The sequence below is a fragment of the Ptychodera flava genome, chromosome 16, assembly GCF_041260155.1.
Source record: "Ptychodera flava strain L36383 chromosome 16, AS_Pfla_20210202, whole genome shotgun sequence".
NCBI lineage: Eukaryota > Metazoa > Hemichordata > Enteropneusta > Ptychoderidae > Ptychodera > Ptychodera flava.
Window position 1 is genome coordinate 10781618 of NC_091943.1, and position 16574 is coordinate 10798191.

General features: G+C 37.6%; 2 protein-coding genes across 3 annotated transcripts in view; one reads left to right on the forward strand and one right to left on the reverse strand.

The window, feature by feature from the left end:
- Window positions 1–16574, reverse strand: part of LOC139152798 (uncharacterized) — a 165752-nt gene that overhangs the window by 12811 nt on the left and 136367 nt on the right. The window lies entirely within an intron of this gene.
- LOC139152795 (TNF receptor-associated factor 2-like) lies at window positions 1385–16513 on the forward strand. Its single transcript, XM_070726133.1, has 11 exons — window positions 1385–3268; window positions 3886–3995; window positions 6736–6858; window positions 7300–7433; window positions 8103–8381; window positions 9520–9592; window positions 10729–10830; window positions 11187–11351; window positions 11998–12072; window positions 12580–12666; window positions 12915–16513. The coding sequence occupies exons 5-11, from the start codon at window positions 8200–8202 to the stop codon at window positions 13944–13946; spliced, it is 1716 nt and encodes a 571-aa protein (XP_070582234.1). The 5' UTR covers window positions 1385–3268; window positions 3886–3995; window positions 6736–6858; window positions 7300–7433; window positions 8103–8199; the 3' UTR covers window positions 13947–16513.

Genomic DNA, 16574 nt, shown 5'->3' on the forward strand with positions numbered 1-16574 from the left:
TGGCGAAGGGAAATTCGTCTTTGTGTGCCGTGACGGATGGGTAGACAAGCAGACACGATGTGTTCTGTAATTCTGCTGCAACACACGTCACTTTATTCTGTGGTTCTCATAGGCTATAGGCCTACACCAAAGTTAAATGTCAAAGTTGGCATAAAATTAACAACGGAAAGGTCAGATTTGCATATTATGGCTTCAGTAAACTAACAAATAAACTAATAGATAAACTGACGCTGTGAAATCGTCATTAGTATGCGTATAGAGAACCCTGGATAATAATTTAACAGGAGATAAACTTCATCTGTTCTACATTATTTCTGTCGGATTTCCATTCCCGACAATATTAGAGTCCCCAAATCGCCGATAAAAATCGGAGATTTCACAGATCCGGCGTGCCGAGGCCCAAAGGAAAGTCATTCTTGTATCGTCTAGTATCGATATTAGAGTCCCCAAATCGCCGAAAAATATCGGGTAAATATCGAAGATTTCACAGATCTGGCGTGCAGAGGCACAGGGGAAGTTATTCTAGTATCGTCCAGTATCGAAATTTGTGGCGAGGGGAAATTCGGCTTTGTGTGACGGATGGATAGACAAGCAGACACGATGTGGCTTCAACTCTGCTGTTCACTCCAATGTCGATGGCATCCATTTCAATCGCAATTGATTAAACTATCTGCTTAGCTAAGAAATCTTAGGTGCTCAACTCAAGTCTGAAGTTGTACAAAAAGTGGCGTCCAGGACCCGATAAACAAGAGGTTTTACTTACAGTGGGGTGTCCTTGATAAATTGAACAGCGTTTTTGTCCAATCACTGGCCATGCTTGGTTCAGGCGTCAAATTTAAAATTCATTATATTCAGTGCGTATACATATTGACACACACGCTTACCAACTCATTAAGTTGGCATTAGCTCTCGCAGAAATTCGTATGGCAAAAAGCTGTCATGCAGGAGAATATGATATTGTTACCGTCATATATGCGTTTCGTAAACGTTATGTGACGCACATGCCACATCAGAACACATTAGTGCCCGGATGTAGAAAGGTCATGCCAAGGACAGCTTACTCGTGCCGTACCCCGATAAAATTTTCTTTGCTGCTCGCATTTCAGATTATAAATTGAAGCTAAATTTCAACAGCTGATAAACGAGTTGTTGTACTGGAGCTGCACCGATTACGTTAGTCAAGCAAAGATAGAGAACAATTACGTATAAAGTGACGCACATGCCACAACAGACCACTGTGTGCTACTGATGATATGCCCTTGCAATGAGTCATACACTGAACTATCACAAACCCAAGCAGGATTTGTGATAAATTACTTATCGCTGAATCAGTGTCAAAAATCGTTCCTAAATATACAGACAGTTAAAATAACCTGCAGTTTTCTTATCACTATCAATCCATCAACCTCGACAACAAACAAATATCCATAAATAGCTAAACGATCTACCTACACATTGGAACTGCATGTCGGAACCACTAGTGCAATGAAGGTACTCTATGAAACCAGGCATATGATGGGAACCGTAGCGATATCAACACATGAAACTCCTCGTGAGTAATATTCGGATAGTTGCCATTATACCACCGTTCGACGTTGCGTTGACGCGAACCAAAATGTCAGTGAAATGTAATAGATAACCATAGATAACAATAGCTTCACACACTGTACGATCAATGATCTAATTTCGTTGCCGCATAACTTAGTGAACCAAGCAATTCCTTTGTGCATGACAGACCATTAAGTTGATTATTTTACTGATTGAAGGAGAACATAAAATTTAATCGACCTGTTTAAAAGTTATGAAATCTATCTGATACGATAGTATCGACAGTCGGATAGTCGACGAAACCATTGCATAATATACAATGAGAGGTGTTTGAGAGGCTAATACTTTCTCTTTCAACATAAATTGTGAAAATGTGAAGACTATACTTGTTTTTTGAACAGATATAATAAAAAAAGTGTCAAAGGATTCCGCTGGTCAAAAATTTGGCATTTTTGGTATTTGAAATGCCGTCGTCATCAAATGTATTTATAGCGCACTAGAGTTAAATTGTCCAAAATTCAACACTTGAGGCTGGCGCGCTCATTGAATACTAACATTGAATACTAAATACTTCCATATAATTTGGGAGTAGAACCAATTTCATTTTACAAACATAACGAAATAGCGGAAAATATATCAAACGCTTCAGCTATTGGAGCTTAAAGCGTGCTTACGGATATCAATAAGGATCACGGTTCAAACGCGAGTTGAAGACCCTGCATGCATTCTTTAACCCCGATGTAACAATAGACAGCGGCGAGGAAATCTCTTCCTCCAATGTTTACGATGCAACGGTGACACTGTGACAGATGGCGATCATCACTAAGTTGAGTTCGTTTTTTTACGTGTACTGAATAATGCTTTGCATTCAGAGCTCTCATGTGACGTACTTGCCACAATAGACCACCAGTTCCGTTGGGAATCAAACTATATGCATCACTAACGACATTCACGTTCTGAAAATTTCCAACCGTATTAAAGATGGCCATAGAATACAGGCACTACATTTACTTACCCTGACATGATACTTCCACAAAAGGCAGTCCTTTTATCAGTCTGAGTACTCTCTCACACACAAAAACAACAACAAAAACACACAACAACAACAACAAACAGCTATGTCAGCTAAATTACGTCAATCTGCGGTTATTTTTTAGGGAATTCACCTCTTTCTATACACAGTTTGTAATATTGCAACGTGTGGATGGAAAATTTCATAGCTATGGAATAGTCTAGATCAATTTGAAAACCACGAAATATGGTCATATGCCGGCATCCGTGAAATTTTCTTTGCTGCCCGCACATGCGCTTGTAATTGAGGCTAAACATTGAAAACTTAATAAACTAGATATTGCACTGCAAGTGATTACGTTTATCAAACAAAAATAGAGAAACATTACAATTATTTCTTATTCTTACGTTGTTTTGCAAGAGACTCTATTGTGTAGTCGATGAACCTGGGTTACTGGTCATTCAAGTATAAAGCCTATTTTTAGCAGTTACCTGACATATACAAATACTGTAAACTTCTTGCACGGGCTATTTACATCATGGCATAACACAGAATATTTGCTCTTGGTTAATATATGACGAGGACATTTCCTAGCTCTTCTACCCTTTTATGTGAGAGATTCAGAGAGTGTGGAACAGAATTTCCATCCCTCTAAGACGACAGCCGTTGGTCACGTGGTACAGAACATGTGAAGCATGTCACACAAAGGTAATTATTTGCTTTGAGACACTGCAGGACAAGACGAGATATTTTAACAACTATCATGTGATATGGCATAGACTTCTGAGCCACTTTTGTGAAGTAGAATTATTTAAAATAACAAACACTTGATATTTTGCTTTATTCGCTGTATCCTGCATTTTTGCACAGTTTTTTTTAAAGACATTCCTTTTTAAAGTTCATGCTGTTCTCTCTGAGCTTGCTACATATTCAATTCACCTGAAGAAGTTACATTACAGGATTCTAGTACGGCCCTCGCGAGGGCACGTGTAGTAACGTTTCTTACGATCGTAAACAAAGTGTAGATCTTTCGCACATCATACGATGCTCCCTACCTTCCATATAAACCTAATTAGAAAATTCTTAACGGCTGAGCTGACATTTCAAAGTTATTTTGTCAAAACGATTGGATTAGATCAATACATAGCTGAATCGTGCCTATTGACTCGTAGCAATCAATGACATCACGATTTTAAAGTTGTAATTTCCCCTGACTATAGATTGTGTAAGCCCTCGTTTTTATTTCCAGTTCACAGAAATATCCACATTTGTTATTGTTGGTTATGAGTCTGATATTTCCATCATATATATTCCATCTGTTCCAGCTTATGGTGTATATGTTCCATAGCTCCGGTGATACTGAAGGGCTTGCATTTCATACAACGACTTCGAGAAAGACATGGATCATTGGCAATAAGGCAGGGATTTTCGGAAAGTAGGCTTGCAAGATCGTTTTAAAAGTTTTATGGTAGATATGGAGACATAGTTTCCCAAATCGACATGCCTGTTACGCAAATGATAAGTTACAGCATTCGTAATTTTGACTAATAAATTGATTCAGTACCTTAACTTGATTACTATTGATTTTGAGACTTTTGGGCATGCCTGACTAATGGAACATGCTAGCAGGGTACGCTTACCCATTCCGGACACCTATTCACCACGTATTTCTTGTACATGTTTCGAGATATATCTTTCTGAAATTGTCATGTTGTGTTTATACGATCTGGTAATTTTATTGCTTTGAAAGATTTGGATTGTTGGGGATATTTTGACGTCAAATGTTTATGATTTTTATTACATTTTCAGTGGTATGACAGATCAAACAACTTCGATGGCTCGCCTGTCACTCGATTGCTCGGCTGTCTCTTCCATTGTTACGTTCAAATTAACGTACTTATAACATGTAGTCAAAGGATTTATAAGGCTTCACATGGCGTGATATAAGGTTACATAGAAGGATAAACTGTCATAAATCGACAATAGACCGAATATGACTCAATTTCTCAATGCACTGGAACTTTTCTCCCGGTAATTTCCTTTTTACACGTTTAAACAGTGACCTTTCAAACTAACTTGAGTGTGAACTGTCACTCTCTTGTACTTATGCACTAGCTGCGACAATGTGTTACCCAGAGTCCGTGTGGCAACAGAAACAACCTCCCAACTGGCCCTGGTGACATCATTGAAGCTTACGAGTTACTGCATACGTTCCTGCCATGTCAGGCCACCATACTTTATCGCGTACATAACGGGCCGGAACGTTTGAATTAAATTATATCATAACACGGAATAACAAACGCATGGCTTCCAAGACTTCTTCGTTGATACTATCATTACCATAGACTTGGTTCAAGTCTGTGATTCATGAATGTTTGAGTGGGGTGAACATGATGATTTGTGTCCTGTTTTCACCTGAAATTTTTGAGTGGTGTGAACGCAGGGTGTTTCGAAATTTCACCCAGAATAACGCACTACTGCGCGGACTCGAACTTACGCGTATCATCACTGAGGAAAACCTGACCTAGGCTGCCAAATTTCAAATAGGTTCAAAGAGACATAAACTGTTGCAAACAATTTTATTTTTGAAAATTCATCGACCTGAACCAAGTCTATCATTACCTTGAACCTTGACCGACAGCAAACACATATTAACCATGCAGGCATGCAGATTAACTACACGTAATTATACAGGAATTTGCAGAGGGCTATGCAAATCTAGTTCTTATTAGTTACGATAAAATAAGTGTTGTTATTTGAACAGGAATCTGTCGAACGGGGGAATACAAGTGAATGAAGCTGAAGTGACCCTTTGTTTAGGACCGTCTCCCTTTCAGCCGAGGAAATACTTATGTGCTGCGTATTTTGAAATAGAAATAATGTTAATACACGTTGATGTACAGATATTTCAATCGAAACCGAAATTCACCCTTCCTTTATCTATTTTCATATGAAGTATCCTATTTAGAAAAATAATAACACCGTTTTTCCCTGAAAGTTCACTCATGCTCTTGACCCCGGGTCAATTTTCAATTTAAGGCCTCATCATATATTCAAAACTGAAAAATCGCATTATTTTTACTATTAATTATAAGATTTTGATGATCTTTATACGAATTTGTAGCCTATAGTACATCCTTTGTATGCTGCAAGCATAGTGGACATACTAAGGTAACATTGTTTCAAAACGTTGACTGTGTTCAATGAGATTTTCTGAGCAATCGTTTTTTTGTGGTAGTTGCTGTTAGTTTTGCTATCACAGTTTCCCCAATAATGCAGCGACAGCTAGCTAACTTGAGCAGTTACAAAAGAAACCTCAGAAAACTGAACACACCATTTGTGCTATGGCAAACGTTTTATAGGAAACTTAAAAAAATGATCATTTTAATCATTTTGAAGATGGCCATGATTTCAATCCCTTTTATTGCAAGGACATCTCTGTCATAAAATTCCTTGTTTTTTATGTTCTTTCGCTTTGAGAGATCTTTGCCACAAATTTCAAGATATTTTCATGCGATAATCCTTTGCCATGGCAACCAACCAGGTTCTCATCTGAATGGTATTTTGCCTTCTACTTCGATAAAAAATATGTTGCGAAAATATATACCTGTCCGTTGAGTTCAGTTCAAACTGAACAAGATCTTTTGACATGTCATATGACGTTTACCTGACATGCTATACAGAGTTACGATCGCATCATACCAGCAGATAGCGATTTTTCTAATAAAATTCACTGGCGACAAGGTCGATATCACGACGTCGGTTCCGAAAACCAGATCAAAATTCACCGGATATGATCATTGACGTAAAAGGGTCCCATTTTACGTCCATGCCAAGACAGACCGCTTCCCATGGTAGACTACAGACTATGACGTAGCGCGGTAAACCTTCAACTGGATGACGTCCCAGGTCATGCAAATGTTATGACCTATGCAAATAAGATGACCTAGGCCTATCCAAAATACAATTACTCAGTAAATGTATACATCATGGCAAATACACGTACACGCCATGACAGGCCACCACTTCCGAACTGCCATCATAGACCACAGTCCACCTCAGGCAACCATTCTTACCCTAGACGTGGGAGCTGTGACTCAGCATTTATTTGATTATGCACGGAAGACTTTCTTTTTCAGCTTATTGCCATATGGCAAGTAAATGCGTTTTTCCAGGACATACAGAACATACACCACTATAACGATTATATCAACATTGGTGCTCTCGACGAGACTTGTACTCTGTGAAGAGCTTGGGTTTAACTGATGCAGAAAAGCGAAATTCAGCAATTGTGAATGGTAAGGGCTGGACTCGATAGTATGATTCTATTTTCTAGTCCTTACCTTATTTACTAATTTTTAATATGCCTGTATGTGTTCTGTTTTTCTTCTCTGTTCATTATTGGGAAATGAATATCCCTGAATCCTTGAAACGCAAATTTTGATGAATACACGCAATGAGCTTGAAATGTTAGTGGGGCTGATATCAGTGTACCACGTCAATGTGTTTTATTGTTCGATGAGGTCAATGAACCAAGTATTTTTAAGGTCGCTCATGTTAAAGTGAACCAAGCATTTAAACGTTCATCAAAATAAACCCTATTCTTGTGGAAGCTGACGACTGACAGTGGATTCTATCAAGCCGAACATTAATCGACGCGATGTAAACGCATCATCACGAGTGTCAAATTCTTGCTGCATGTCTCTGTAAAGTTCTGATATCCTTTCTTCTTCATACAGCTGAAACATGATAACGTCAAAGCAGTTAGGGGACGCTTTTAATCATGGTTTGGTAGGTGAAATGGACCTTGGAGAAGGTCAAGCCTCAGAGATTTCCATAGACATGCAGCGAACAAGCTATGAAGTATGAAACAGTAGGTATAGGTATTTCACTTTAATGCTTATCATCAGGTGAAATGAACAATTAGATCATGGGGTAAAATAGATTTCCCTACACAAACAGCAAGTAAGATATTATGATGATACGAGAGTGGGTCCGGCGAGACTCACAGTGTTAAAATTGACTAGGGATCCCCCAACGTAGTGCCGTAGGGTGGGTGCAACAAACCTATTAGTGATATGTGTACAGTCATTTCTCAAGGTGAGTGGCAAAATCTTATTAGGGTAAGGGAACGCATAAGAAATAGTGCAGTTCTGTCACAGAATATTTTGTGACAGCGATCTGCAATGTACTACAAAACTCGATACGCCGGGCAGCTGTGTCTTCCTGAAAGTGATTTTCTGTCGAATGAGATTGATGCGATATGTCTTTACCTCAGAGACACGTATAGAATTTAACGAAATGATGCAAATATTTATATTCAATAGCAGGAGGAGAATTTGGTTATTTTCAAATACGACATCACAATAATCACATAATCGGTATCATTCAAGATACTGAAAGGATGATGATGAAAATGCCACATCAAGCTAGTTGGAACACATTCAAGGCCGATGCAATCAATGTTGAAGACTATTAAGTCCGCTTACAATGGCGTTCTTTGTAAACAGGATATTGCACACTATATAATGTCCATTAATAGATAGACAGTGGTATAACGTCAACAGTTGTGGTACTGAAGACATCATTACTTGCCAAACACCCACGTTCGGCCATAATATCAGTGGATTTGACAACTGATGATGGCTTACTCTGTGGAACGTAAAATGACTGTATCTGGATACAAATCCGACATCTTCCTTCAAAGATGCCCAGAAAAATATCTCTGCAGCCTTTGCACTAAACTGCTGAAAGACCCAGTACAAACTAAGCAGTGTGGACACCGTTATTGTAGAGAGTGCTTGGAATTTAGAATAAAAGGGTAAGTACAGTGACTGCAGACGTCAACGAGATAGCTTTCGGATTTATCAAATTGGAGATACACTGTACAGTCTCCTCCCCCTTTTCGCCTTTTCGCTTTTGTCCGTTTAGGTGAGAGAGAGAGAGAGAGAGAGAGAGAGAGAGAGAGAGAGAGAGAGAGAGAGAGAGAGAGAGAGAGAGATTATAGTTTATTACTTTTCATCGAGTAATATTGAAAAAGCTTTAAAGATCATTGAAACGGGGTCCATCTAGCACGTTAAATCCGAAAGCAAATGTGAAATAGCTCAACAGTTTTTTCAGATGAATCATTAAATCCATTCATAGTAATTAAATAATCTCATCGCATTGGTACCCAAAGCGATTACACGGGTGACCGAACCACGCGATACATTGATGTTATCATAAGAATGATGAGATATATAGATTTTCAGAAGTACGAATTCGCATGTTTGACGTAATTGTAAACATATGCCTAGTATGCCCTAGAACTTACTAACTTTCCAGAAAGTAGCATTTCATGTTAAAATGCATCCTGGGATTTCTTTACATTTGAAGAAAAACTGCATAGTTTCAGACTTAATTACATGTATTTAATGGTTGTTTCACTTCAAAAACTGTAGACTGATGCTCTCTGGTCATAAGATGAGTACAGTATGAAAAATAGTTATGCTCTCTTAAAATTATGAAAAGTTACCGATCATTCTAATTGCTCGAATGAAAACGCCATAGGGAGGGTCTAAGAGTGGTGTACACATCTTCAAATTATGCAGAATATTAAATGCCTATTTATTTATTGTTTATAAAATTGTATATGGCGGGTACAGTAAATATGCTTTCTTATGTTTTCTTATTATGATGAATGCAACACGTAGTACATATTTTTTTTCAAATCCAGTATATAAAGCACATCAATTTTATCAACCCCAATAACTTAAAAAGTCATGAAAAAGTGCTAATGTTTTAATCGTTGTCTCGACACTAAATCATCTTCAATGACAAAAATAGTAAAAAGCAAGGCTTGATTATCCTTAATTCATGGTTAAGACACTTTTATGATCTTGATGTATGATCCAATAAATAATACTTGAAACCTGCATTCCATAAATGTCGTTAATTTTTTCATTTTTCTTCCCTCTTAGCTCTATTAGAAATGCAGAATGTAAAGCCTGTGCCGATGAAAACATAAGTAATTCTATTCTGTCTCTTGATCAGGTAAATATGTACACGATCTTTCATCATAATATAATCAGACAAAGTTTGTTTTTTGATTAATCTAGCATAGGAAAGATTTGTGTGCTGGAAAATAGAGAAATGAAACATTATAAGCGATAGCCTTAGGAGACCATTGCTAAACCGATTATACGCACCCTGCGTTCTATACGCTAATTTAGAGTCACGGTAAGATGAGAATATTAAGTATTATTACACATCTACCATCGAGAACAATATAATTTTGCGTGCGCTAAAAAAGCCGTACGGAACTCGCGCCCGTTCCGTACGGCACGGTTTCAAGGCGCCCCATTCCCTGCGGCTGTATCTGCGCGTTCACTGTAGAACGGTTTCAAGGGAACCCTTGGACGAGTGCCAGAACAAGTCTCGCGCGCGCTCTGTATGTACGTGTGTAGTGCACACACTCCAAAACTTGCAGAAGCTCGTCCGAGGTAGCGTTCCATACTGGCGCGATAAAATCGGAAGAAAAATTGTTGACATTGCACGAAAACGGTCACTACTCTGACAATTTGATGCCCCGATCAGGAATGTAGATGTATATAATAAGGTTATACGCAAATACCGCAAAGAATGCACTCGGACAGTGGCGCCGCGCATCGCCCGACGCGAAGATACGCTGCGCCAATGTCCTCGTGCATCCTTTGCGGTATTTTCGTAATAACCTCATATTCACGCGATCGTCTATTACATATTTAGTAGACTGAAAGATTTAGGCGTGTGTTCTCTACCAATTCTATCCTAGTCCTCCCAGTTTGAGGAGACCACATTCGAAAAAAACTGTTAGTCGACATATCAACGAGCACCTTAGTCGATGGAAATTGTCCCTGTAGAACTGATCTCAATTACCGTCATTACTGGCCTATGTAAGCCAGTGATAGAGCTGGCTTACGCCAGGTTGTAGTGTCGTTTCGCTCGGCTCTGTCGTTAGCGCAAATAAAAATACTTAAGGACTGTGAGAGCATCTGCGGCAAATGTCAATATTCAAATGATCATGTATCGATGGATTCTGATGAGGTGTAGTATTGATTGGCCAAAGTAATTTATTTCAGAGAAGTTAGTAATATTGGTAAATGACTGTTAGTCAGCACTACCACAATAACGTTGTTTACCTTGAACAGATTTATAACGATAGAGCCATTTTACGAGAAATGAGTGACGTCAAGGTACGTTGCGTGAATGAAGGTTGTAACTGGAGGGGAACATATAAAGAGTATGATAAGGTAAGCCATCTCCCTCTAATTTTCCCCATCCACTCTTTTCTCTGCTTTGATTAATTTAGAGTAGCACTAGTACTCGAACAAGCAAACATCGAACTGTGCGCTTACAATTCAGTCATTTTATTTATAATGCGAAAATGTCAAAACATAACAGTTTTAGTGACGTTACCATTTTAGTCTCTACGAGGATCTTCGTGTGTACGTCCGAAGGGATAAAAATTCGGTTTCTTGTTGTTACTGATATATGTCAGTATGAGTTACTGGTATCCTACATCATACACAGTACCTATAATTGAAATTGAAGGGCATCACAATGGTTTATTCAATTCAATATTTTTGCTTTACCTTATTCGTACCAGGAACACTTCCTTACTTGCCCGATGGAGGAAATTATTTGTGAAAACGCTGGATGTGGTGCTGAAATACGTCGATGTCAGCTGACAGATCACTTAAAGACCAAGTGTGCCATGAGATTGGTGTCATGCCAGTACTGTGGAGACCAAGTTGTATTCGGACACTTAGATGTATGTATAAGTAGTGAAAATATTGCTGCAAGTAAATCAAAGAAACACAAGAAAACATTTGCATAATTATCCTTTGCAGTTTGTACTTTCGATAGATGTATTCAATCTTGTCAATTTGATCACTTTACGACTTTCACTGAACGAAAAACTTTTAGCAAGATATACTTCATCATATAACTTAATTTGCTACTTACGTAATGTCTTTAAATTGATTCAACATTTTTATTGACTTCGCATGTTCATTGAAATATGTACTGAAATATGTCCCTGTAACTTATTTTAAAGTGAAAATATTACATGATTCTGCAAGGCAATTTTGTCTATTCTCAACACTGCACATCAAAACGTATTCTGGTGTAGAATACGAATCATGAAAATTATTGCCCTATGCCGGCTCTAATTGGAGTAAACATCGATTGAAGACGAGTAAAATAGTTCCCGTCATCGATGCAATAGAACCGTACCGTTTGCTATTTTGTAATTTAAATAATTAACACAGAGAAATGAGAAATAGTGTAATGGCACAGAAGGGGCTGCGAGGGGGAACTAGGGTTTAATCTGAAACTGTCACATATCAAGGCACAAGAAATTAGATAAAGCGATGATTTTGTTTTAAATTGTAGATATTGTCTTCGTTTATGTACAGAAACACAACGGAAAGTGTTCCCGATATCCAACGACTTGTCAGTATTGTAAGAGGCAACTCATTCCGAGAGAAGAGGTAAGGTTATGAAAGTGTTTTCCCCATCAGAAAGTGAAATAATCCTCTTATCTAATTGTTTATTTTAAAAACAGGGGATTCTCTGACAACCTTTTAATTTTTTTTTTTTGAAGTCTTCTTATGCAAAGAATCGGCCAACGTTTGCTTTGTCGCGATTCTCGATCCTAATGATCGTAGAAATTAGTAGAAAAGTCACCCAAATCAAGTCATTTTAAAATGTCCGTTTCTTACAACTACTGTTTTCAAAATTGATGCTAAAAGCGTTGTCACTTCCAGCATGTGACAACATAGATAATATGCTCAACTCCTCATGATAACGAAGAAACTTACCCTTGTGTGGTCATCGGATAGCTGCTCCGTTAGTTTTAGGGAGCATTATCTTAATTTTTACAAATTGCTCTGCGTGTTGGACGATTTAATTTGAACTGACGTGAAAGATAAATAGATACATTTGAAGTCAACGTTGAAATAATGATGTATGTTAAATGAAAGCTTCTTTCCTTTCAGCTAAAAAGGCATCAAGACACCGAAAAGGGAGAATGTCCAAAGAAGTTGGTTTTATGTAAGTTTAGACAAGTTGGATGTGAAGAAATGGTGAGTGTCGACTTTTTCTCTTTCTAGTAGTTTAGGCTAAAGGTGAAAACCAAAAACGTGGATCATTAATACAAATTTTGACACCGACTGTGATAACGACGATGATTCTGTTGATGCTTCTACTGCTGCTGATGATGATGATGACGACGACGACGACGACGACAATGGTGATGATGATGATAATAATGGCGACGACGAAGACGATGACCATGCAAGGTGATAATGATGATGATTATTATTATCTACAGATAGAGCTGGACAAAACTGAAGAACACAACAAGATTTTCACAGTGCAGCATTTGTTCATGTTACTTCAGACTTTAACTTCGCTGATGTCGTTAATTAAAAATTGTAATGACAGACATGATGTGGACGAAGTAAAAAAGGCTGCTGAAAACAACGGGAGGATATTGGAAAACGTATCAATGGAGCTTAAAAATCTCAAAACAAAGGTGAATCAATCCAATGGAAAAGAGAAAGAGAATGCTGATGTTGCGACAAAAGGTGGATCAGGAAATGCAGGAACTGTCACGGCGAGTCTTGAGGGCCTACAGTCGACCCTTGAAGACCTACGAAACAAACAAACAGTTCTCCACACAAAGGTAACCACGTCTGAGGGTGTCATAGCAGTCCTTAACAACCAACTGGAACACAGTTCGAGTTCAATTCAGACTTTTAAAAGGGACAGAAGCAAAGACAGAGAACTAATTGAGTCTTTAGAACGTAAAATTAAGGCCCAAGATCGCATTATAGCTTTGAAAGATGTAGCATTGGCCGAACAGGATCTAAGAATACAATCTTTAGAACAGACCAGCTACAACGGGGTGCTGGTCTGGAAACTATCAGATTTTAAAAGGAAAAGACACGAAGCTATTCCAGGCAAAACTACGTCTATTTACTCTCCATGTTTCTATACCAGTCGCCACGGTTACAAAATGTGTGCCCGAATTTATCTGAACGGGGATGGGATAGGTAAGGGTAATCACGTGTCTTTATTCTTTACAATAATGAAGGGACCCTTTGACGCCCTCTTGAGGTGGCCTTTCCGTCAAAAAGTCACGTTGATGTGGTTGGATCAAAATTATAGAGAACACGTGATCGACGCTTTCCGACCAGATCCAACATCATCCTCATTTAAACGACCAACAACAGACATGAACATTGCCAGTGGTTGTCCCCTATTCATGCCATTGTCACAACTTGATAGTCCACTTCACGCTTACGTCAAAGATGACGTAGCTTTTCTAAAAATAATGGTCGATGTCAGTGATCTCGAGTAATAAAACAAAGCTCCATAAATATAACTCTTCCAGTTAGAGTTTACATGCAAAGAATTGAAATCCTCAGAAAGGGAAACGATAAACGAGGGCCGACTAAAACAGCTAAATTTTGGCATTCATATTGCCAGTAAGACTCTGATGACAAAAGTGTAGACCCTGCTGCTGTCGAGTAGAATCACAGAAAAGGGAATTTGATCTCTGTTCAAGCTACTCTGGAGAGAGGACGGATATAAAATCAAGAACATATTGCTAAAGGCAATTCAGGTATATCCCTAATTAGGAATGTTCATTAAATATGCAAATAAGTATAAGCCGAAGTAAAAACACTTGATGACTTTCAATAATGTTGTATCATAGTATCTTCCATTAACATAGAAAGGTTGATTAACTTTGGTAAAGGCAATCCCAATATATATCCCTAATTAGATAAGTTCATTAAATATGCAAATTGGGAATTGGCTGAAGTAAATAAGTACCTTCCATGTACATAGCAAGTTTCGTCAATTTTGGTAAAGGCAAACAAGGTATATCCCTAATTAGGAAAGGTCTGAATATCATGTAAATTAGGGCTCAAGTAAAAATACTCAGTGACTTTCAATAATGTTGTATCATAGTATCTACCACGTACATAGCAAGTTTCGTCAATTTTGATTGAATCAATCAAGATATGTATCCCTTATTAGGGAAGTTTGTCAAATATACAAATTAGCAGTTAACTTTCATGTCACATTTTTATGTCTTTCATGTAAGATAAATCCTTGTATGATCAACGTTTGTTGCAAATATCATCCAATTCTATGCAGCCGTTCTCATTTTATGTCTGTTTTTCTAAAATCACTAATTATGCAAATGGTCATGAAGTAATGAAGCCACAACCACTAAACAATGATCAGTTCTTGCCATTTTCAAACAGAATCTATGTATTAGATTTGATTCTGATCTGAAAGGCCGTTTTTGAGATATCGGGCCCACGGAGAGACAGACTGACTGAGAGACAGACAAATACGCAGACAGGTAGACATCGGTGCGACATTAGCTTACGTGTGTGAACACGTGAACTGAAAAAGACAAATTTGTTAGTCGAAGGTCGAATATAGACGACTGTACGAACGAAAAGTGTACGGTAAAAGAGAATAACACGATTGGAACTGATTTGGGATAATTGGATTTTCATATTTTTATAAATTCTCGAAACTGTTAAGTGCTCTATAGCTGATTGTTGCAATATTACAAATTACTCATAAAAACAAGTGTGTATCTTATAAAGGAAAGCAGATGAGCTTACTTTTGCAAGTTAAACAGACATTACTTCAGCATCCAATTATCCCAAATTAGTTCCAATCGTGTTGAATATAAACTTTCATTACAGTAAATAGAGAGTTACGATACTTCTTTATAAGGAAAAGTTGTGATAACTGTCCCTACAGAGTAAAACTTTGTTAGTTTCTTTCATTTATCCGCATGCTTTTATAATTAATCTTACCACTGAAAACTGTAAATTTGAACGTGACTGTTTTCAGATGATTATTGGTTAGCTTGCTATATATTAATTTGCATTTTTTCATTCTTTTTAGAGGTCTTACCTTTTTCGCATTGTTTTGTTTTAAAAGACATAAGATTACGTTTTGAAACAAAGTACATATCACCTGAGGAACTCGCCGTCAGTTTTGCAAGATAGTTCAAGACATACAGGCTTACAAGTCAGCGGTATCTGCAATTCTCTATTAGGGCGCCTGCATATCAAGCTCTTTATGTAACATTTAAAGATTATGTACAAGTGATTAGCGATTGGACACACGAAAGAAAATATTAACATTTACATATGTGCTATTTTAAAAAACTTCTGACTCGAAGTTCAAATGTATATTTCTTACTTATCAAAGATGACATAACACTCCATATTATATATTTTCGAAAAGCAGGGTATCTAAAGTTTTGTGTTGTAACAATAATTTACTGGAAGGATGAAGGGTACAATTTTGTGTAGAAACCTCTTTTTTATATCAATGATAAAAGTCGACTTTAGTCACAAACTTGATACAGCATGAAATTTAATATCTTATTTGAAACTAAAGTATATGAAGACCAACACGACAATTTTGTTTTGCATTATTTATTCACATTCTTAAATGGCAGGGGTTGAAAAATTGACATCGGAAAAGGTGATTAAAATCATAAGCAATATTGTACATCGGAATTATTCAAAGATCTTTACGTATGTATTTGCTTTTATCTTACGTTGTAGTTTGCTTTCGTTCACTTGACAACATTTCTTTATACCTCATTGCCTGCAGTATTATCAAAAATCCACAAAGTGCGACCATGCGTTGTAATGTTTATGTATTGCCATGCATTGTACATAGGTTTTTCATATTTTTGCATGTCAAAGAAACTTTGCATAGGGATTATGGTGCATAGTGCAACTTCTGACTGTGATTACTTTTACGAAATGTCCTGTAGACGACAATTTTAACCATGCGGCGATGAAAAAATTATTTGATTCCCGACTCGCGCCTGTAATAGATTCTTAATTTCGACGAGTTAAATAAAGTTGTTGCTGCGCTGAATCTGCCTGTGGTTTTGTTGGTTTAGCGGACATAGAGGGATATCAATATCGGAACAACTTCT

Bases quoted from the DNA above. Each gene is read 5' to 3' on its own strand.
- LOC139152795 (XM_070726133.1), top strand. From the start codon at position 8,200: ATGATGGCTTACTCTGTGGAACGTAAAATGACTGTATCTGGATACAAA. The intron at 9,593-10,728 runs GTAAATATGTAC...TACCTTGAACAG, and splicing joins CTATTCTGTCTCTTGATCAG to ATTTATAACGATAGAGCCAT. The intron at 12,667-12,914 runs GTGAGTGTCGAC...TATTATCTACAG, and splicing joins AAGTTGGATGTGAAGAAATG to ATAGAGCTGGACAAAACTGA.